Here is a 22,143-nt window from a genome sequence, read left to right as displayed (position 1 = left end):
ACGCTAAGCACTTCAGTCAGTTACAGTACACAAGACATCATTACATTACATTAATGGCATTTTGGCAGACGCTCTTATCCAGAGTGACGTTCAGTTGATTAGCCTAAGCAGGAGATAATCCAACGGCTGCACGGATGTTATTGTGGCTACACCGGGGATTGAACCACTACGCTACAGACCACCCATCACAAGATCTTGAGGGCCAGCTCAGCTTCCCTCATTATCTTCAGGCATAGTGAAATGTTGGATGCAGAATCTTGGATCACAGGGGCCATTTTACATCAGTCGGGGTCAGTAGCAAAGCTAAAGCCCCAGACAATCAGGGGTCCGTAGCCAGGACATATTCTTAGACAAAACCGTTCCAAATGCAAAGAACATTACTTGCAGCAACTCCAAACACACCACAAAAAACAAGTAGCACAAGTAACTTACAGTATATAGCCAAGCTATTGAAAGCAAGTGAGCCCAATCAACCGATTGCTGGGCTCCACCTCATATTCTAAATAAACCCCATTGGTTAACAAGGGTGAATGAAGGCCTGTTGTAACTCACATTGTAATAATGCTTGTGGTACCTGTTTCTAGTTATTTGGAGGTAGCCTACTTTGGGATAGCTAGGGGTACTTTGGGTTGTGTGGGATACTTTAAATATTTTGAGCTTCCTTTGAGTGAACGGTTGATCCAAACTGGCAAAGCATAAAATATTGAAGTATTTAATATTTAATACTTGCACACATCACATTTTATCCATTTAAATCAAACAAACACATAATGTATTACGTAATTATGTTATTTTGGAAAAATCATTTTCATTATCATCCATCCATCCATTATCTTAACCCGCTCCTCCTGAACAGGGTCACAGGGGGGCTGGAGCCTATCCCAGCATACTTTGAGTGAAAGGCAGGAATACACCCTGGACAGGTCGCCAGTCCATCGTAGGGCACACACACCATTCACTCACACACTCATACACTCATACCCACGGGCAATTTTAGACTCTCCAATCAGCCTAACCTGCATGTCTTTGGACTGTGGGAGGACACCGGAGTACCCAGAGGAAACCCACGCACACACAGGGAGAACATGCAAACTCAACACAGAGAGGCCCCGGCCGACCAGGATTCGAACGCAGGACCTCCTTGTTGTGAGGTGACAGCGCTACCAACTGCACCATCCATGCCGCCATTTTCATTATCAGTTTTTATTACATATTGTAGAAATGTTGTCGTATGCATTGCAAGTACAAATACAGTGGGCTCAGAATGGTTGGCACCCTTAATAAAAATGGGGAAAAGGGCTGCATATAATAAACAACATGGAAAATAATTTATATATGTTATGTTCAAATATATAGGAAAACTATATACTTTCATTTCAATTTTTTCATTTGTTCAGAAAACCACTGGTGCTAAAATCATTGGCATCCCTAAGAGTTATTGTAAATGAAATGAAACAAAGTGAAATTGGCAATACAATTTTACTTAAAGGTACAGTTGGTAAGATTTTTGTGTTAAAACATTTTTACAAGACTATTGTAAATCCCTTCCTATCGTAGAAAAAGGCTCACTGACATGTTGACTCACCCTCTGCCTATGTGTTTATAGTCCTTAAATTTGGGTTTCAAAATATGCAGTTGACGGGCCGGCACTCTGTACGAATACATCGGACAGCTGTACAATACTTCTATCAAAATTGGTTCTAATTGCCACAGCCAATGGCATTTCAATGTCAGCATGTTCACAGGGAAGAGGTGGGATGAACAGTGTTGTGGTTTGAGCGTGTTTGTTACTGCAATTCCTCTCTTGAGCGTTAGAAGTCTAAAATTACCTATTGTACCTTTAATTTTGTTTCTCAGTCTAACAGAACTATATTGTGTCATTCCATCACTGTTTCACTCGAGCAGGGGACAGCAACCCTGGTCCTAGGGAGCCACAGGGTGTGCTGGCTTCCGTTGTTACTCGGCACTTAATTGATCAATGAAAGCAGTTGATTACACGGTTAACTCACCTCACCTGGTTTCTTGGGTCTGAATCGGTTGCTGATTTTAAGGTGAAAACAAAAACCAACACATCATGCGGCTCTCCAGGACCAGAGTTGCCGACCCCAATACTACAGCATAAAAATGAGGTAACAAACCTCCCTTTGTCAACCATCAGCCTGGGAAAATCCAAAGAACAGTCAATTCAGAAGACACAGATTGTAATTGACCATCATAAGTCTGCTGCTTGAAAAAAATACATAAACGGTCAAACATAACACTTGGCACTGTAAAGGCAATAATAAAAAGTTGTAAAAGAAGGAATGGGTGCAACCTTGCCAGGATGATAATATGCCAGGAAGTGCATATTATCCCCACGGACAGTAAGGAAGATGGTGAGGGATTCCATAAGTAACAAGAATCACAGTTTAAGAATGGCAGAGATTGGTTGCATCTGGGGTCAGCAAGTCTCAAAAATAACCATAAAATACACCTCCATGCGAACAAACTCTTTGCAAGGGTGGTACAAAGACAGCCCTTACTGAGCACAATACAAACCCAAGCATCTGGAGTTTTGGCCATGCACTCCATCCACATGTTCGGCAGCAAAAGATGAATGCATACAAGGAGAAGCACCTCCTACCTACCGTGAAATATGGAGGTGGATCATTGATATTTTGCTGCCAGTGGTCCAGTGGCACTATTTAAGATCAATGGTACAATGAATTCAACAATGTGCCAGGAAATCTGGCCATAAAATCTGGTTGCCTCTGCTAGGAAGTTGAGACTTTGTCGTAGGTAGATTGTGCAGCAGGATAACAATTCCAAATATACATCAAAATCCACATACAAATGGTCAAATGTGTTCTCTAACCTCTAAGAAAATGGCTGTCAGCTTTGCCAGGGGTATATGCACAAAGTATTTAACCGGGGTGCCAATAATTTTAGAACCTGTTTTTTGGGGAAATAATTGTTGTTTGACTTGGTTAATTCCATTGAATCATTAATAAAGCACTATACTTCACATGTTGGAAAAAAAAGCTTTTTCTATAAATGGATTTTGTTTTATATATTCAAGCCTGCAAATATGTGTAAATACTCTACTAATATATTTACAAACACATTCAACTAGTAGTTATCACCAGTAATTTATAAAATGCTGCTTTGAAATAGTAATTGAAGTACTTGAAAATACCGAAATACAAATACGTGATGGTAACTGATACCAGATCTGCTGCAGTGTTGCAGTCAGTGCACTCCTAACAGGAACCAACCAGCCGGCCCGGAACCAGCATATGGGTGCAACATTGTTTGCCTTCCGGTCGGATGTTTTCAGGTTTGCCACTTCAGTTTTCATTAACATGTGCTAACTAGTATTCTAAATAATTTTATTCTGACATGCAATGCAACCCCAAGAATATACACGGGGGCATTTACAAACGATTTATTGTGAATAACAATGGATAAAGAAACGAACGTAAATAAGCGTAACACTCCACTATAAGTTAGTCCAACGAACTAGCTAGTAGTAGCTGTATAAAAAATAAAAATAATGGACTCCGATAGACCGTGGTAAATGGTAAATGCATATCTGCGTGCATGCAAATGTAGTGATTAGAATCGGACCCATATTAATTTGCTACGTTCATTTGACATCTCTGCTTTCTTCGAAATGTGAATGAACTAATGTAACTGTTAGCAGACAAAGCTGTGTAATTTGTGCACGGTGCTAGTTAATCGAGCAATAAAGTTTAGCTTGTTAGTTTCGCTATACAATTACTTGGGCATTTTAATGAATGGCCTGTGTTTATCCGCAGATATAAAGAACATCCTTATTGGACCCTGCCCGTAACATGTCCGCAGATATTAATGCTACATTGCAAAACATTACGGCGTTTTGTGAGTTAGATGTAGAAAACCTTACTCAGCACACCGTGAAGCAGACCAAACCTACATTTTCTGCATCTTTACGAAAACAATACACCTACGCAAAGAGATGGGTAAATGCATTAATTTTTTCCCCAAGTGAACGATTGACTATGAATACTTGTTGCGTTACAGATCACCGTATTAATGAGTGTTTGTCTGCGATTTTTCCCTAGGCATTTTCTACATATGTGGCTTCAAAGAAGACTACCGACCGCCCCTCAGGGTGGCATTGCTGCGGGCAGATCTTCGAGGATTCTGGCTCCGTCCACAAGCATGTCTCCAGTACCCACGAGGCTGAGGTTCTGAAACACGCTGACGCCATCCTCCAGCTGATCTTGAGCGGTGCTGAAGACGAGAGTCCTACTCTGGAAAGCTCGAGAGAAGAACTGGTAGACGTGTCCAGATGGATACCAGACACTGCACATGTCGACGAAGAACACCTTGTAAAGTAAGGGCACAGAAAAATGATTTCAATTTATTTCAGGTTACGTAGAGACGGGGATAGTGGTGGTACCAAAGGTACCCTGCATTATTGATTAACCCTGTTATTGCCTTAGGGTCAAATCTGAGATGTGTAATATACCAACCCGTTCATTTTAGTAGTGAAACACAGGGGTCAAACTAGGCGTAGGTGAGATGGCAATCCAAAGTTATTCTGATATCAGTTTTGATATATACATTAAAAAAAAAAAATTCTAACATAGCTCTCTGTAGGTCACTATAGGAAATGTATTTCCTATACATTGCAGTCAGGAGTGAATTTGGACCTTTTTTTCCAGAAAACAAGCGGTATACTGTAAGATAAATGGCTTGGGAACCATAAAATAAAAAAGTGAATGGACCCGCCTATACAAAAGGTGCAAGCAACATTCTAACATATTAGGAAGGTTAAGAAGACCAGCAGTTTCAGGGATTAAAAATGGCACTTCTTCTGTTCCATCTCTCTTTACCACATTTACAGCCCAGACACTAACATAACACACTAGGTGAGACACTCACTAGCACTTTATTAGGATTTTTTTTACTTTATTACACCTACTTATTCATGCATTAACTTAATCAACCAATTGTGTGGCAGCAGAAACTGCTGATCTCCTGGGATTTTCACGCACACACTAGTCTAGATTTTGCAAAGCATGGTGCTAAAAATAAATAAATCCAGTGAGCAGCAGTCCTGCATACAGAAACGCCTTGTTGATGAGAGACATCAGAGGAGAATAGCCAGCTGGCAGGAAGGTGACAATAACGTAAATAACCACATATTACAACAGTGGTATGCAGAAGAGCATCTCTGAACACACAACATATCATAGCTCTAAGGATATAGGCTACAGCGGTAGAAGTAAAAAAAAAATATGTCTAATACATGCCGAATAAAGTGCTTACAGTGTATAACCTGCATTACTTTGATCAGTTGTCATCTATTTAAATGGTTACTATGAGAACAAAAAACTAACTTCCCTGGACAAGGCTGTTTGCTGAAACATAATGCAGTACTGTAGACGCAATGCGACTGATTGTGTGCTTGTGGTGGTGATCTTCATTAACATGCAATGCAAAGTGAATGTGCTTAACTTTTGCACCTGTCAGGGGCGAAGGCGAGGTCCTCCTATTTTACTGTTACACTCAGTTACCAGACCCCCAGCTCGTCTGCACCTGGCAGAAAGCGCTGTGCCAAAAGCTACACCTCACTGGCAAGGTAGGGGAACTCGGCACATTGTTATTGCTTCTGCTTCATTGACCCCGGTGGGGAAATTTGGCTGCGCCAAAGCCAAACTAGACACAGTGACACTCAGCATACAGTCCCCTCCAAAATTATTGGAATAGCAAGGCCAATTCCTTTGTTTTGCAATGCACTGAATACATTTGGGGTTGAGATAAAAAAAAAATTTTTTCCTGGTATTTACACCTAGATGTGTTAAACTACTTGGAACATAACACCTTTGGTATCAGACCACCTAATCTTTAGGTGAGCAATTGGAACAGAGAGTATTTAAGTAAATAACACTTTATTTGGTAGCATATCTCTTGCTTGCAATAACTGCATCAAGCCTGCGGCTCATTGACATCACCAAACCGTTGCATTCTTCGTTGGTGATGTTATTCCAGGCTTTTACTGCGGCCTCTTTCAGTTGTTTGTTTCAGGGTTTTTTTTCTTTCAATCTTCTCTTTGGGAGGTGAAATGCATGCTCAATTGGGTCTGGTGATTGACTTGGCCAGTCTAAAACCTTTTTCTCCCTAATGAAGTCTTTTTTTGTGTTGCCAGTGTGTTTTTGTCATTGTCTTGCTGCATGATGAAGTTCATCCAAATTAGTTTGGACGTATTTCTCCGTAAGTTGGCAGACATGTTTTTGTAGACTTCTGAATTCATCCTGCTGCTACAATCATGAGTTACATCATCAATACAAATTTGTGAGCCCACTCCAGAAGCAGCCATGCATGCGCAAGCCATGACAACACTTCCTCCACTGTGCTTCACAGATGAGCTTGTACGCTTTGGATCATGAGCAGATCCCTTCTTTCTCCACACTTTGGCCTTTCCATCACTTTGTTAGAGGTTAGTCTTTGTCTCATCAGTCCATAAAACTATGTTCGATAACTTGTGTGGCTCATTGCTGTAGTTCTTTGCAAATTGAAATCTCGCCTTCTGATTCTTACTACGGATAAGTGGTTTGCATCTTGTGGTATAGCCTCTATATTGCTGTTCTTCTTTGAACGGTTGATTGGTTTGTGATATCACGGACTGATGTTTTGGGGTTTTTCTTCTCAGCTCTCATAATGTTTCTGTCATCAACTGGTATTGTTTTCCTTGGTCGACCTGTTCAATAGTCTGTTGTTCAGTACACCAGCGGTTTCTTTCTTTTTCAGGACATTCCAAGTTGATGTACAAGCCATCCCCAATGCTTGTGCGATTTCCTCTCTTTTCTAAACTTCAACATGGCTTGCTTTTCTCCCCAAGACAGCTCTCTGAACTATTTATTGTTTAACCAATCAGCCTAACACAGGGGTCTCCATCCTTGGTCCTGGACAGCTTCTGGGTCTGCTGGTTTTTGTTTTCACCTTAAAATCAGCACCCTGTTGAGACCCAGGTAACCAAGTGAGGTGAGTTCATTAATCAATTCGAGCAGTTGATTACAGTTAATTGCTGAGTAACAACGAAAACCAGCAGACCCTGTAGCTCTCCAGGACCAGGGGTGGAGACCACTGATCTAATAGGACACATCGGGTAACAAGAAACACCTGTCAGCCACCTGTTCCAATACTTTTTCTTGCCTAAATATTGAGTGGTCTGACACAAAATGTGATATATACTAAGTTGTTTAACACATTTTGATTAAAAAAAATACCACAAATAAAAGCTGAGATTCGGATGTGTCATCACGTACATCTTTTGACCTCAAACTAAATTGTCTTCAGTGTATAGAAAAAACTAAGGAATTGACCTTGATGTTGAAATACTTTTGGAGGGGACTGTACAGCAGCAACAGACCAGAGGAAGAACAGCACCTTAAAATACTGTTTTTCTCTTCAGTTCAGTTTAAATGAAAATGAGATCATGCATAATAAATAATGCATTGAATCATGACACATTATGAATTGCTAGGTGATTGTACATCAGTGTTAATTGCTATGATATCTCTAGGAATAAAGGGGCTCATTGCTATTGCACTTCTAAAGGGCTGAATTAATTGGGGGGGGGGGGGGTTGTGTACCTGGGTGGAACAGTTTGTGCAAAACAGATGGAAAGTGTATTGGAATTTAGGTTTGTGATGTCTATTGCAATTGAAATTCAAGTCAAGTAAACCTGGAAGAGATTTAGAAACAGCGACCCTGTCAAAGGAGGACAACTGGATTAATGCAGTCATTACATGCCAGGCCAGCCTAATCCTGTCTTCCATCCCAGAGGTTCTAAAGGGATGATGCAGTCTGCCAGACTGGCTTCCCGCAGTCTGATTGGTCCTAGCACGCATGTGTCAAACTCCAGTCCTCGAAGGCTGCAGTGTCTGATGTTTTTCGGTGCGTTTCAGCTGGGGTGATTAATTTAAATCATTGATCAACTGAAGTGTCCTCATCTTGTTCTCAAGGCCTTATTTGGCAGCTGATTGAAAGGAAACCACAAAAGCCCACAGACACTGCGGCGCCCTGGGAGTTTAGCTTGAGGTTGAGTGGGCTTCAATCTGATGATTCTTCAGATGGAAACCAACCATCAGTTCATGAGTGCATGTTTGTTGGGCAGGGTTATCTCAGCTTGATGAGGCTCATATAACTATGATCTCGATGAGCGATTCTAACTGAATCCTGGTTTTCCCGGAGGTCCGAGTGGCTGTGGAGGGAATAAACGGAACAGTGGGCGGAACCAAAGTGGCCACCGGTTTGTATGTCCAGGCTATGCTCTCTCACCCAATCTTCAGGACAATGATTTTGGAAGACTTCAAGGTAATGTGCACTCAGACATGTGTGTTTGTGTACGTATGTGGCTTTCTTTTTCTTTGCTAACATGTTCTTGTTGTGAAATGTTAACAGATTATTATTATTATTTTTTTTTTTTACCGGAACCAATGCTCTTGTCAAATGCATTGAAGGCAAAATTTTTCCAATAGAGTCCAGAGTTAATGGACAAATTAATGATGCTTAATTTTTTATGTTGTTTTTTAAATGTTTTTCCTCAATTGTACAGAGAAGCGATGGGGGGGCTGATTGTTTCACAGGACTGAAGGTAGGACTGTACAAGGAAATAGTGCCTATGGGGGTGGATCCAGACACACTGTCCTTCAGGCAGGCCGGTGAGTACATGGCAGAGTTCACCCTCATGACAGCGTTCCCACACTACATCAGAGTCCTTGGAAGAACTAATGTAGAGAAAATGAGAAGTTTTTGCCAAGAAACTGATCATAGATGTTGTATGTTACTTAGAAAGGTAAGGTTTGGTGTTGGGTTCTTTGGACTTAATTTGTTTTCACTGATATTGGGGCAGTTTTGGTTTGTGAAATGGCCTACTTCATGGCTGTTATGGGTCATCAAAATTTTGGGGAATGGGACCTTGGAAAAGATTGACAAATTCCTCAGTTTTGTTGATTAGGCAAATGTTGGAATTTTATTAGATCCTGACATAAACATGTTCTTTTTATATGGTATTCTTCCTCAGAAAAATGTACCAGCAATTTTGTGACTTCTTGCTGGTCTTCATATTTGTAGACAAATAGTGTGGTGGTTTTCTGAAGAAAGATGTCTGATAACGCACTGTTGTTTGACTGCTCAGGAGTCCACTTGGAGCCAGAGGAGTTTCACAGAGAAGTGGAAATCCTTTTGACTAAAGGTGACTCGTGCAATGATACCATACTGCTTGACTGCAGGAACTTCTACGAGAGTAAAATAGTGAGTATTAATATGATGTTGATGGGTCACAGACATCAGGAAGTTATGGCATGCAAATGATATGCAACCAAATAAGACTCTTATTTGACATTGTTCATTTGTCTCAAAAATTTAAATGGGGGACTACATATAAAAAGTGCTTTAACTACTACATGGTGAAACCAAAATGTATAAACATACCCTTTAATAAAAGCTCTGAGTCTGTACTTTGACCGGGTATGAAATGTTTGATTAAAAACAGAGAAAATGAGATATTAAATCAGAAAAAGGTGACTCCAAACCTTTGAACGGTAGTGAAATTTTGGCCATTTTGTGTGGAAACCTGAAGTGCCAAACAGCAGTAACCCAGACTTTATACAGTCAGACTGAAAAAAAAATTGTGGTCTGTTCATTCCACAACTAACACTGTTGTGGGTGACTGACATAATTAAACTCATACATTGTAGTTCTCTGTAGCTCTGGGACAGTTTGGTGTAACTCAGTCCAAGTAAAGCCACACATGTTGATCTTTCTTAGTCCTCTACTTTAGTCCTCCCCCCTGATTTCCCCCGCCCCCCTTTCTGATATCCCTATCCCTCTTGTCTAACCCCCCCCCCCCCCCCCCCCCCCCCCCAAAAAAAGAAATTGCACTTAAGATGACTATTTGTTTAGAACAGCACTTCCTATGTATTTTCCTAGTTATGGATGTGATGCTTTGACTTGTGGAAGAACCTATGCACTTGTAAGTCGCTTTGGATTAAAAGCGTCTGCCAAATGACTAAAATGTAAATGTAAATGTTTCAGGGACAGTTCAGTAAATGTTTGGCCCCTGACATCCGGAAATTCAGCTACTTCCCGGACTATGTGGATAAGAACCTGGAGCTGTTTCGGGATAAGAAGGTCCTGATGTACTGCACTGGGGGCATACGCTGTGAGCGAGGCTCTGCTTACCTGCTCTCAAAGGTAAGGAAGCGGTCCAGGTGTCTTCACACAGCTGCGATAACATCAGGCGGCTTAACATCTTGCACTCTGCGGTAAAAACACCCTCACTCCTGTGCGCTGCTTTACACAGGACGTTTGCAAGGAGGTTTACCAGCTGAAAGGTGGCATTCACAAGTACCTGGACCACTACCCAGATGGATTCTACCGGGGGAAACTGTTTGTGTTCGATGAGCGCTATGCAATCTCCTTCAACAGTGACATCATCTCAGGTCAGTGTGTGCGCTTTGTTCCCATGGTGCTTTGCCATGGTCCCGTGGCCATAGAGAGAATGCACTCTGTGCTTAATTAGTTTATTTCTGGCTCAATGTTTTGCTTTGTTACTAGTTTCTTTTTTTGGGTTGAGCTGTGGCTTGTTATTATTGCATCAAGAAGTTACTCTTTTTATTTATTTATTTTTTTCTTCTTTCTTTTTTAACCAAGGCAGTATTAACACCTGCACAATGCTTGTCAGGTCCTATGGGAATTTCACAAAGATAAATATGAGTAAATCTAAGTTGTTTGTGTGCATAACAAAACAAAACATAGTTTCATTCAAGTGAAATAAATGAAATGATTTGCAAACATATAAACTATTTTGTTGGATGGATATTGTTTATATGTATTTAGAAATACATATTTAATCTCAGCTAATGTTATTTGTAAGATGTTTACACAATTAGAAAGTGCTCTCAGATTATTCATTTACAAATAAAATTACATTTAAAATGAGTTTACTTTTGGAGATATGACCCCTCACTGGTCCCCAATGGAATCTTTTTTTAGAGCCAATATCTCTTAAACTAAAGTAGATGTATGAATTATATCCGGGTGCAACACCGGGTGTGCGACATTTCGTGTTGCCAGGTGTTTTTCACCGGGAAAACTTTACATTTCTACTGGGAAAACGAAATTTCTGAAATTTTCATGAATTTTATATCTCATTGTCTACCAACACACAGAAAGAGAAAACTCCAAGAGGTGCTGTGGTGCAACCTCCAGCCCCATAGCTATCTTTTAGATAATAATATTAGCTTAACTTTCTAATAATAATAATAATAGTAGTAGTAGTAGTAGTAATGGTATACCTCTATCATAATAAATATTGTTTGTTCACGCTTTCTTACCTTTCTCGCCCAATATACAGACTGCAGGTACTGCGGATCACCGTGGGACGAGTATCAATTGTGCTCCACTCGGCTCTGCTGCCAGCTCGTGCTATCCTGCCCGTCCTGCAGGCACCGCGGCCATACCGCGTGCTGCCCCACCTGCCAGCGCAAAGATGGGGCATCGGGAGGGGGTCCCCCTCCGACTCTGAAGGAAGAGTGCGAGTGCACGGACACGCGGCCGCGAATTCCTCAAGATGCGCTTTGACAAATCTGACTTTTAATACCCGAATACCAGAAACAAGGAATCGTAACCACGGAGACGTTTTTAAAGTTTTTTTTCCCCCCTGATTGGTGCATAATAAATTATTATTATTATTATTGTACTCTCATGTCATGCTGTGAGTTCATGGAGGTCACGATGAACTATGACCGTTTTTCTATGATTTGACGCTTTCAGACTAATGTGTTTGTTAATTTGTGCTGCTTTGTTAATTTGTTAAGTGAATGATATGAAACTTAACTGCGCGGCTATTCTGTCCGATTAACTTAATGTCCAATAAAAATTTTTTTATCTTACGGTGCATCCTTTGGTCTATTTTGTTATAGCTGTTATTTGTAAGTTATATTTGATAAGATATCAAGATTTGAATCGCAAACGCTGTAGCTACACAAGCAAAGAAACTGGAATTAACGGTATTATGGAAGAATGCATCTACCTAAATCTAACGGGAGGTTACACTTGGCTAACAGACCTACATTTCAGTGCAGTTCTCCTGTAATTGAGCTACAAAAGTATCAAGGGAAAAGTTCGGCATGCTATCTATTACAGTAGGAAACGGTATGCTTGTATTCTCACGAACTGAAGTGAACACGTTTACTGTAGCCAGGTAGTTCAACGAGAAATTGGGAGGAGATCAGTGTGATTGATTGGCGTGCAAGGCAACTTCATATATCGAAATTATTTCCTCAGTCAGTAGATTTAATACACTGTTCCACACGTACAGGAGGCGCCGCAACTCAGCCTACCAGCTTTCAGTTAATCGCCTCTGAATGAAAATCTCACCCTCTCGTACGTATCCCGAATGCGACCGGACCGGACAGTCGGAGGAAGCCACAGCTAGCCCGCTAGCTAGCCAGATTAATGGGAATTCCCACCTCGTGACAGCTCTTCTTGTTTTATATAAAACTGCATATGTATATTATTTTTCCATAAACAAAAGGGCTCGAACGGAGAAATGTCTGCGCCGGGGTTCACAAATCTGAACGCACCTGCCGGCTACGGTATGAACGCAACGCAGAACGGAGGAGCGTCTCCCCCCTGCCAGAACGGTAAGACAGGCCGTGGACATTAGCCAAAGGCCCGGCTACGAGCTAACGTTAGATAGATCGGTTAGGGTGGGAGGTTGGTTGCCTTTGGGTTCTCTGACAAATGGCAGACTTGGCTGTGTGACTTGCCAAATGTTTTGTCTGATTTACGATTTATCATGGCTAGTAACACCTCTATTATTTTAAATTGAGCTAATTTGCCGGTTCAGTATTTTTGTTGCCAGAAGAGCTAAGGCGATGGCCTTTTAGCTAAGTTAGCGTAGCTGCACTGTAAATGTAGTTTCGTTAGCTAGTGATCACCCATCACCTCAGGCACACTACGTTAAAATGATGACTTGAGCAAAATGATGCTTGGCTTCAAAACATTCAGATTTTGTTCATGTCAGAAAATAAAGCTGGACAGACTTGGCTAACGTTAGTGCTAGCTAAGCTATCTTGCAGTGTCTACGAATTAATCCCTCTTACAATTAGCTAGCTTTTTGGATAACGTTAGCCAGCTACCTAGCTAACGTTTAGTTGTCTCTACTCTGTAAAATGTCGATACGATTTTTTTAAATGAAGTACTTCATGCGCTTGTTTCAGTTGGGATTCAAGTAGCATTCTCCCTTAAGCTATTCATTTTGCCATAGATGTTATGTTGGTACTGTTAGCTAGCTAACCAGAAAGCATCCAACGTTTTTGTAAACGCTACCTAGCAGCCAGGATTAGCCATCCAGTAGCTATCCTCGTCGTCATTAAGTGAATTATGCTAGCTTGCTAAGTAGGTAGCTAATATTACAGGTACCTACAGCAGCAAGCTTCTGCTTTCTTTGGGTTTTATCAAACGTTACCTAAGTTGGTTGACGCATTTCTGCGCAACATTGAATAACTTACCTGAAATAAAGGATAGAGCCTACTTAATTGGGCTTTCAACGTGGTTAAAGTGTGTTTGTATTTGCTCGTTTTGCGCAGGCACGCTTACTCTGAATGCAGCTCGTATTTAGCCTGAACTGCATAATTGTCCTAATTTTTGGACCGATCACAATCACTGCCTAGCTTCAAGTGACGATTGATAAGCAACTAGCTTTCCACATTGAGAGAGATCAACTGCTTTATCTAGCTATGTAAAATGATCGTTTAGTGATTATGAACAATGATGAATTTGAGGAAGCCAATAAATTGCTGCACAAAACGAAACTATCTGAGGTTTGTGTAATCAAACATCCTTATCTCAGATAATAATTTTGCGTCTGGTGTAAATTGTAATTTTGGACTGTACACTGCGTTTCTGAGCTTGACGAATAATTCAGTCGTTACTTGTATCGTCCATTGATGACTAATAAATGGGTAGCTGGCGGTGCTGCTGGTTTTTGTGGGTTAGCGTCTAGTGTTTAAGGTTACCAGGCCACTGTACAGCTCTCATATCGTGCCCTCATTCTGTACCGCCCGCAGTACCAGAATTAACCTTGATAACGGCCATACCACACTGGTACTTAATGCTGGTACTGTTTAGTGTGAAATTGAAATTATAGTTTTGGTTTCTGTCCTGACTACCACTGTCGTTCTTATTTTCCCCTCAATCCATCTGTCGGTCAGTTTCACTCTCCCTCATTCACCTTGCTCTTTCTCTCCCATCCTCTCTTACTCTTGCCCTCTCTCACTCCCCCTCTCTTTCTCTCCGTCTCCCCCATCCAGGTCCAGGACAGACATACCAGTCCACGTATCCCACTGCGGGTTACTATGGCGCCCCTCACCAGAGCTACCCCTCTTACCAGGGTCACTGTGCCCCTGCCCCTAACAAGACCTCCGCGGTGAACAACCAGTACAACCCCAACTACTACCACAACATGCAGCAGCAACAGCAGCCGGTTTCCAAGCAAGGCCCCTCCCCCTCTCCCTATGACGGGTCCCTGGCTCCCCCACCTGCCCAATCCTACGGCACCGCCCCCCAGCACCCGCCCCCATTCCAGCAGCCAGCCCCCTATACTCCCAGCTATTATGGACCGTACACCGCCTCTCAGGGACCCTCTCCCCAGCCTGTCAGCGTGGCAACAACGACCAGCGCCGTCGGCAACCCCCTCTACCCAATCGTCTCCTATCCCTCTGCCCCGGGGAGCAGCCAGTATGGCACGCTGCGATCCTACCAGACCCCAGGACCCGGACACGATCCCAGCGCCATGGCTACGCCGGCCCAGCCCCCTCTTCAGCAGGTTTCCCACGGCAACAGTGCGCCCCCAGGCTACGGGGTGGCCCAGCCCCCTCCCCCGCCAGCAGCTGTCAACGGACAGGTGAACGCAGGTAACGTTGAATGTTTCCATTGGCCTACACCGGTTTCCTTGCCCCCATTTTGCTTAAATCCCTGATTTGCTTAAGCAGCTGAGCAGTAAACGATGGCCTCCGCTTGTGTGTGCCATGACTCATGAGATGTGATATTTCATGTCCTGGGAAACACAAGCCTGGGGCCATCTGTGGTGAAGCTTCTGGAAAAGCACTCAACAAACTCACTGGCATTATCCTAAAGGCAGTATGAGATCATCTGAGAAATTGTGCGGATGACAAAAAAAAGAGGGAGAAAGGTATGGGGGAAGGGGGGGATGCTGTTATGGAGCAATGCATCATGGGATTTTAAGCAGGGGGTAAAGATGTTCCTTATCTGACTCTGCCTCCTCTCTAGCCTCGCCGCCGGTTTTGCAGCACTACGAGGAAAGCTCCGCCCCTCTCATGACCCACTTGTATGGGGCAGTGCAGCCAGATGCCTGCGCCCCCTGCCGTGACAGACCCCCCTCCGGGACCCCCTCTGCGTCTGTCCACTCCTCACCCCGTCGCCATCAAGGTAAGACACTGTGCGCGTGCACACCTGATGCTTGTACACCAATCAGAGTCTAGAGCTTGGCTGAAAGTGAAAGATGTATTCAATCATTAAAAAATGTTTTGTTGCTTTTGAATACTGTGGTGGTGGACTCATGTCATGTCATACTTTTCAGCCTCTGAAATTGCTTTAAACTTTAAAGGAGTGACTCCCGGTGTAGCAACAACCTGGGAGATGCACGGTAGCCTTTTTGTTTTCCGGAATGTTCACCAAGCCTCAGCTGTTATGAAGCGGGAGGGATTTGTTAAGCCTGTTAAATGAGGGTGATTTCCTCTTTTTGTCAAGGCACTGGGGACCCTGTACTCTCGATGACCACCATAAAAACTCAGGCACGACCTGGGTTTGAAGTTTCATCTGAAAGATGAATGTGACACATCTTTACAGCGCTTGGCCAGATATAGAACCGCTTCCAGAGATCACAAAAGCAGAGGAGCTCGACCTTGGTCCTGGAGAGCCACAGTGCGCTTGTTTCTGTTGTTACTCTACAGCTTGTTGATTGAGGAAAGCAGTTCATTACACGGACGCCGCTTCCCCTGGTTTCTTAGGTCTGAATTAGGGGTGACCCCAATAGCCCCTGTGGCTCTCCATGACTGGAGCCTGGAGCGGCTCATTTTGCTATACATTGGGGCTGTTTCCATACCTGCCTGTCCTCTCTCTCATATCTGTGTGTGCCCACCTGCTGAATATGCTGCTGAAATCTTCAGTGCATCCCTGAAAGGGCATTGCAAAAAGGGCGGGCAAACTGGATGTATCCAAATGAAGATTGAATTAATTGCGTAATAATTAGCCGCGGTTCCTGTGAACATCTGCTTTACATGTCAGTCGGAAGACGAATCGGAAATCCTTGCCAATTCCTTAATTACTTTTCTAATCTAATTTTACCATCTCAGACTTTATATGCTGCATTTTAGGGGTTCCCCAACTCCCTAACAAAGCATCTGACGAGGAAACACTCTTTCCCTGGTCCAGCCGTCAAAATGTACACTAGCCAAGCATTTGTTCTCATTTTAAAATATGTTTTTGCCATGTTTGGGTGAACTGTACATGTACACTAGCTTGAGCCTTGGGCAGTATTTGCCATGTTAGGGTCAATGGTAAGTGTGCACTAGTTCGCACCTTCTGTTTGGGCAGGCGTCAGCAACCCTGGTACTGGAGAGCCATAGGCTCTGCTGGTTTTCGTTGTCACTCTACACTTAATCGATTAGAGCATTTGGTGCTGATTTTAAGGTGAAAACAAAAAACAGCTGAGTGTGTGGCCCTCCAGAACCAGGGCTGCTGACCCTACTGTAAGTGTGCACTAGCTTGCTCCTTGAGCTAAAGTGAATGGTAAGTATGCACTAGCTTCGAGTCTGTTATTATTAGTGTAAATGCCTGTTTATCTTGTGGCCCACTTCTTGTGCTTCCAGGTCATTGAACATGGGGAATTTGTCATCTGCTGCTACTCTTTGTGGTAGTCAGTGGTACAGTTTTGGGCTTACTAGTTTTTAAAAGAGAACTTTATGCGTGTTCTTGAGTTTTAATCACACTGAAAATATTTGCAAAACTTCTGGGATGACACAAATGTAAACCCCGTGTGGGGCAGTCTACTCTCTTTCTCTCCCTCACCTCCTCCCTCCTTATCCCCCTCTCTATTTTGGGGCTGTTGCCTGGAGATGAGTGTACACGTGGGTGTGTATTCCCTGTTAACTGTACTCAAATAAAGCAGAGTAAACAGGCGGGTGGCTCCATAATCAGGAGACAATGCAGGTAGTACTCTTTGAAACTGAAATGAAAGGTGTATTTCCCATATGCAGCATAAGCTGGGATTTAATTCTGTGTTTATGATTTGAAAAGCGTTGTGCTTACTGATGAGTTGTTCAGCGTTGCAGAAACTGAACGTAAGTAGGTCTCTGGTGACGGTGCCCTGCTTTTCAATTAGCGTAGCATTGTCGCGCCGCCACAAAAACGAGCTCTGTGCCAGAGTATGTGCGATGGACAGCTCCGCAACTTTATATTGCATCGGCCATGAAGGAAATGGTGTGTGCGTGTGTGCCTGCCTGCGCGCTTATGCATGTCTGAAGGCAGATCGCTCACTGAAGCTCTGTAAGGGTGCAATCAGTTGCAGGCCGTACCCCCCCCCCCCCCAAACCCCTGATCCCTGACCCCGGTCCTCGCCCTCCCTGCGCCGTTGACGGGTTGTTTGTGCTTCTCCACCCCACAGGCATGCACTGCGGATATGTTGCTAATAGCGGAGTTAGCTCTGCGGCGGCCGCTCCCTCGTCATCGAGCTCCGATGAGGAGGACGAGGAGGAGGAGGAGGATGAGGAAGCAGGTCTGCTTTAGCTTTTACTCCCACATCCCTCCATCCCCCCCATCCACCCATTCATCCCTTCCTCCCTTGCCCGAGCGCACCCTGCCATGCCACCCCACATCCAGCTCATAAGACTTCATATCCCAGAATTCAGCACTCTGTCTCGGCCTGCTTCTGCTGTTCACAGGGAATAATGATTCACAAGAAAGCTGTCATTTTGGTCACTTTGTGAGGGGAAGGGGGGGGGGGGGGGACCCAGCTTAAAGCAAAGAGACGTCTTCATGGATTGTCCTTTTTAAAGCCGTTCCAATTTGTGGATGGGCCCCACAGTCTGGTATCTGTTAAGGCACTGCTCCAGTGTATGTATGGGCCCCATGGTCTGGTATCTGTTAAGGCACTGCTCCAGTGTATGAATGGGCCCCATGGTATGGTATCTGTTAAGTAATTGATTTTAGTGCATGGTCAGCCAAAATTATGGTTTCATTGCTCACCGGAGAGAGCTGCTGGACAATCGAGTGCCTGCAGTCTGCTTGCTGGAGCTGGAGCTGCACATTGTGTTCTTCTTCAGACCATCGCGATATATAAGACTGCTTCCGCTTATGGTTTCATGGATTTCTATGGGAGCTGCTCAATGGAGCGAGAAGCCAGTTCATGGAGGCTGCCATGTTTGACTATGGGGGCTTTTTAGCATGCACACTGGGTACCTAAACGGAAGGGAATCAATGGGAATGTAAAAACTTGCTCCCTTGCTTGGGCAATAACTAGTTCAGTGTGAGGAAATGGTGAAATATTGGTTAAAAAAAATTCAAGAACTGTCCAAAATGGTGTCAATTCGCCAGGATAGTTGTAGTTTTCAACTGACTTCAATGGGGAAATGTGCTTTTCTCCACCAGAGGCAAAACTTTTGGCAACCATTGGAGTGAATGTCCATCCCCAGTCCCCTGCCTCATGTCTGTGTGAGCTCAACTTGTGGACCACTGTGTGAATGGAAACAGCGCCTGACATGGAGGTTTGGAAAAGGGCACGTGCTTGTATGCACCTCCTGAATCACTACAGCTAGTGAATTAGACTGGGCTGTACTAAATTGGAAGAAAGGGACGGGGGGGGGGGGGCATGCATTAATAAAAGAAACGAAAGAATATTTAATGGTTCAGCCCATCTATGTTTATTTAGCATCCTACCTTGAGTAACAGCACAGATTGTAAGTGGGCGAGAGTCTTTTGGATTTCGCTTTTTTTATGTCCGGTGACAATATACTGGCAGTTAATGTGTTGAAGGTTAGTAGTAGCAGTTATCTGAAATGTAGTGCCGGATTGGACCTCAGTCATTTGACTCCGTAAGAGATTACATGCACCCTAACAGTTCTTTGCATACAGTACATTTATACAGAAGGATATTTACTGAAACACTTCAGGTTAAAATACCTTTCTCAGTGGTCTAGTGGTGAATCGTTAAACTTGGAGGTCCTTGGTGGTCCTGTGACGCTACACTTTGCTCCATAAGGATGGTAATGCCAAATAAGGAAACTGATGTCATTAAGTGGTTTATTTTGAAGAGTAGGGTTAAACCACTAGATCCGGTAATTATTTCTTTCAATTACTAGTACTGATTGTTACAACGGCATTGGCAAGGTTCAGTTAATACCACCAATGATCTTCCACTTTGTAGGGTTAATGGGTGTTTCCCTGATGTGCTATAATGGCTTTCTTTCTCTGGGACTTCCCTGTTCGTGCACTTCTTCTTTCCCTCTCATGTGACCCTGTCTTGTGACCTTGGAGTGTCTTTCCAGATGTGCCCGTCATACCCACGTGTTTCTTTGACCGTATTTCAGAACTGTTCAGACTAACGTGGTGTCATTTCTCTGCTCCTGCTATCACTTGAGTTGATTTTTGGAGCCTTTGGGGTCTTTAATCTTAACCCATAACCTAAGAAATCTGGAATGTTCACGGGCTTCCTTAGCGTGACTTCTTTTGACTTTTGTCTCTGTTGTTGACAGTTACAGCAACCGTAGTTGCTCGATTTGCATTTGCTACATGGGTAGCCATGCTAGCCTTTTGATTGGGTTCAGGTACAGCCATGCTAGTTGCTTCATTAACATTAGCTGAAGGGGGGGGGTTAGCCTTTGATTAGCAGACAAGGCTGCCATGCTAGCTGCTTAATCGGCTTCAGGGATAGGCGTGCTGTGTAACTGTACGCACAGGCTACATTGGCTAGCAGGGATGGCTTTGCAGGTAGCCTCTTGCGATGTGCCTCAGTGGAGTGGCGGCTCGGCCTGGAACCTCTTTCGCTTCCTCTGTCGCCCGCTTTCATCCTCATCCTCACCTAGAAACCGTCAATGCAGCACATTCTCATTCCTCCATCTCAGAAAACAGCGTCCTGACTGTTTGATTTTATTCTATTGTCTCCCACTTAACTCCCGTAGCCTTTCGCCTCCTCGGTGTCCTGTTTCGCCGTTTGGCGCCCCACTTCATTTCAGCTTTGCGTTTTTCCATCTTTCACTTTGCCCCCCTTATGGAATTTTGAGAATTGTTCTGAATTATTCTGAATTGTTCTGTTTGGTTGTGGCTCACTGTTCCTTTCTTTCTGTGCGTATGTACTCTGTAAATGGTGCAGGTAATCCGTAGGGAGACGTGGGGGAATTAGCAGGGGATAACGCGGCTGATCCGGGGAAATCCCTGCGCTGTCTCAGGGTTGAGGGGCACCTCGCAGTCAGCAAAATTGCATTAAATTGAGCAGGTTGAGCAGCCCCAGGCACCTGTCGAGGTTATATTATTTCGAGAGAATGCGGGGGGGGGGATGGGGAACTTGAGTGCGATTGGCCGCCCTCTTCCCCTCAACCTCCGAGCTCGGCGTCTGATTGGCCATTCTGTCCTCTTCCCCCTCCCTCAGGTGCTGACAGCTCCTCCTCCACCAGCAGCGCGTCACCTGTGCCCAACAGCTATGAGTCGCTAGAGGGTGGCAGTTACCCAGGTAACCCCCACTTCCTGTCCCCGTAGTCCAAATGTACATGTATCCAAAATTTTTAATTGTGCTCAATTTTGTATTGCAAATATTTTGCCTAATTTCAGAAATTGCTATATCTGATGGCACTAAGTATTATATGATTTAATACTTCATTTGATTGAAAATAGGTTGAGGTCAATAATCAGTTTAATGGGAAGGTGTCTTATTTAGACCTCAGTACCTGCCATCGACTGCCATAGGTTACTTGAAGTCACTTTTTTTTGGGAGTCATCTCTGATATTCATCTCTGCTTGTGGGACCTGAATTGAAGATGTACTTGCAACATCAACACTGCAGGGTTTTTTTTATTTATTCTTTATTTATTTATTTTGTGTTCCCAACACTAACTGTATTGTGAAACTCCTTTTGAGCTAAAAAAGGTTATTTCATTTGTGGGAAGCCTTGAACTTTATTGAAAATCCTTGAATTCAATGTTTAAGAAGGTGTGGGAGCCCTGCTACACGAGCACATGGAATCTGTACAACCACACAGTGTCGATGACCTTTATCTTTGATTGTTATGCTTCTGGTGTGCCGCCTTGTCCGAGTGCAGGGCTACTCAACTCTACCGTGCACTACACCACCTGCTTGGTTCAGATAATAAGCTAATTCGTGAAATTAGGTGGTGTAGCACGCGGTTGACGCAAAGTCACTTGAGTAGAGTCACCAGATAATCTCCTATGATCCTTCTGTCCTCTCTTTTAACTGTAATACAAAATACCCATTGCCACACCATTGACCTTAGTCACACCCTGGCTAATAAATTCCTTTGAGATGCAGTTGGGGGTCTTAGTAAGTTTAGTTTAGTAAGGGGTCTCATAAGATTGTACTGGTTTTTGTTTGTCCCCGCCTTCAGACTCCTCGGTTCCGCCCACGTCCGACGCGTCAAAAGCTGCCACGCCCTTTGGGTTTGGATATCCCAGCATGCCGCCGGCCTATCAGCAGGGACCAGCCTCCAGAACAGACTCGTCCCCCGCCCATGGTGGGTACAACCCACCTGGGTACCAGCCATATTCACAGGTAAGGCATTATTTCTGATTCATGCTCTGACTCATTCTGACGCTGTTTTACTGGTGAGCTCCAGAGGGCTGCAGGAAGAACTAAAGAACTAAACTTCATTTCACTGTTCTGTTGTATGTGTTATGGTAACGACACTTTCTTAGATACTAAAGCCATAAGGGAAAACCAGTGTTCTGAAAGCTGATTATTGCATTGCATTGTATTACTGTTGCCATTTAGCAGACACTATTATCTAGAGCAACTTAGTGTGGGCGTACATTCTACTATTTTCTCACAGGTTATGTAGCTTGAATGGCTTCTCATACT

General features: G+C 43.6%; 2 protein-coding genes across 6 annotated transcripts in view; both read left to right on the top strand.

Moving 5' to 3' along the window:
* The first annotated feature begins 3,221 nt into the window (after positions 1-3,221).
* Positions 3,222-11,927, top strand: LOC133135157 (thiosulfate sulfurtransferase/rhodanese-like domain-containing protein 2). Of its 3 annotated transcripts, none has more exons than XM_061251950.1 (10): positions 3,222-3,316; positions 3,798-3,980; positions 4,083-4,357; positions 5,500-5,608; positions 8,224-8,346; positions 8,588-8,693; positions 9,170-9,285; positions 10,069-10,227; positions 10,337-10,475; positions 11,390-11,927. In XM_061251950.1, the coding sequence occupies exons 2-10, from the start codon at positions 3,834-3,836 to the stop codon at positions 11,614-11,616; spliced, it is 1,401 nt and encodes a 466-aa protein (XP_061107934.1). In that variant the 5' UTR covers positions 3,222-3,316; positions 3,798-3,833; the 3' UTR covers positions 11,617-11,927. The 3 variants fall into 3 exon arrangements, with proteins under 3 accessions (XP_061107934.1, XP_061107936.1, XP_061107937.1); XM_061251952.1 differs by lacking the exon at positions 3,222-3,316 and adding an exon at positions 3,323-3,457; XM_061251953.1 differs by lacking the exon at positions 3,222-3,316 and adding an exon at positions 3,451-3,559.
* Positions 11,928-12,296: 369 nt separating this feature from the next.
* The window catches only part of sec24b (SEC24 homolog B, COPII coat complex component), a 31,456-nt gene continuing 21,609 nt past the window's right edge, over positions 12,297-22,143 (top strand). The window contains exons 1-6 of one of the 3 annotated variants that reach the window (XM_061252832.1): positions 12,297-12,680; positions 14,352-14,954; positions 15,331-15,489; positions 17,726-17,836; positions 20,705-20,785; positions 21,674-21,837. In XM_061252832.1, the coding sequence (XP_061108816.1) occupies positions 12,587-12,680; positions 14,352-14,954; positions 15,331-15,489; positions 17,726-17,836; positions 20,705-20,785; positions 21,674-21,837 (1,212 nt within the window). In that variant the 5' untranslated portion in view covers positions 12,297-12,586. Of the gene's footprint in view, positions 12,681-13,744; positions 13,863-14,351; positions 14,955-15,330; positions 15,490-17,725; positions 17,837-20,704; positions 20,786-21,673; positions 21,838-22,143 lie in introns of those variants that run through there. The other 2 variants (XM_061252835.1, XM_061252833.1) reach the window with 2 other exon arrangements.

This window comes from Conger conger, chromosome 8, assembly GCF_963514075.1.
Source record: "Conger conger chromosome 8, fConCon1.1, whole genome shotgun sequence".
In the NCBI taxonomy this organism is placed as follows: domain Eukaryota; kingdom Metazoa; phylum Chordata; class Actinopteri; order Anguilliformes; family Congridae; genus Conger; species Conger conger.
This window is presented reverse-complemented; position numbering and strand designations above follow the sequence as displayed.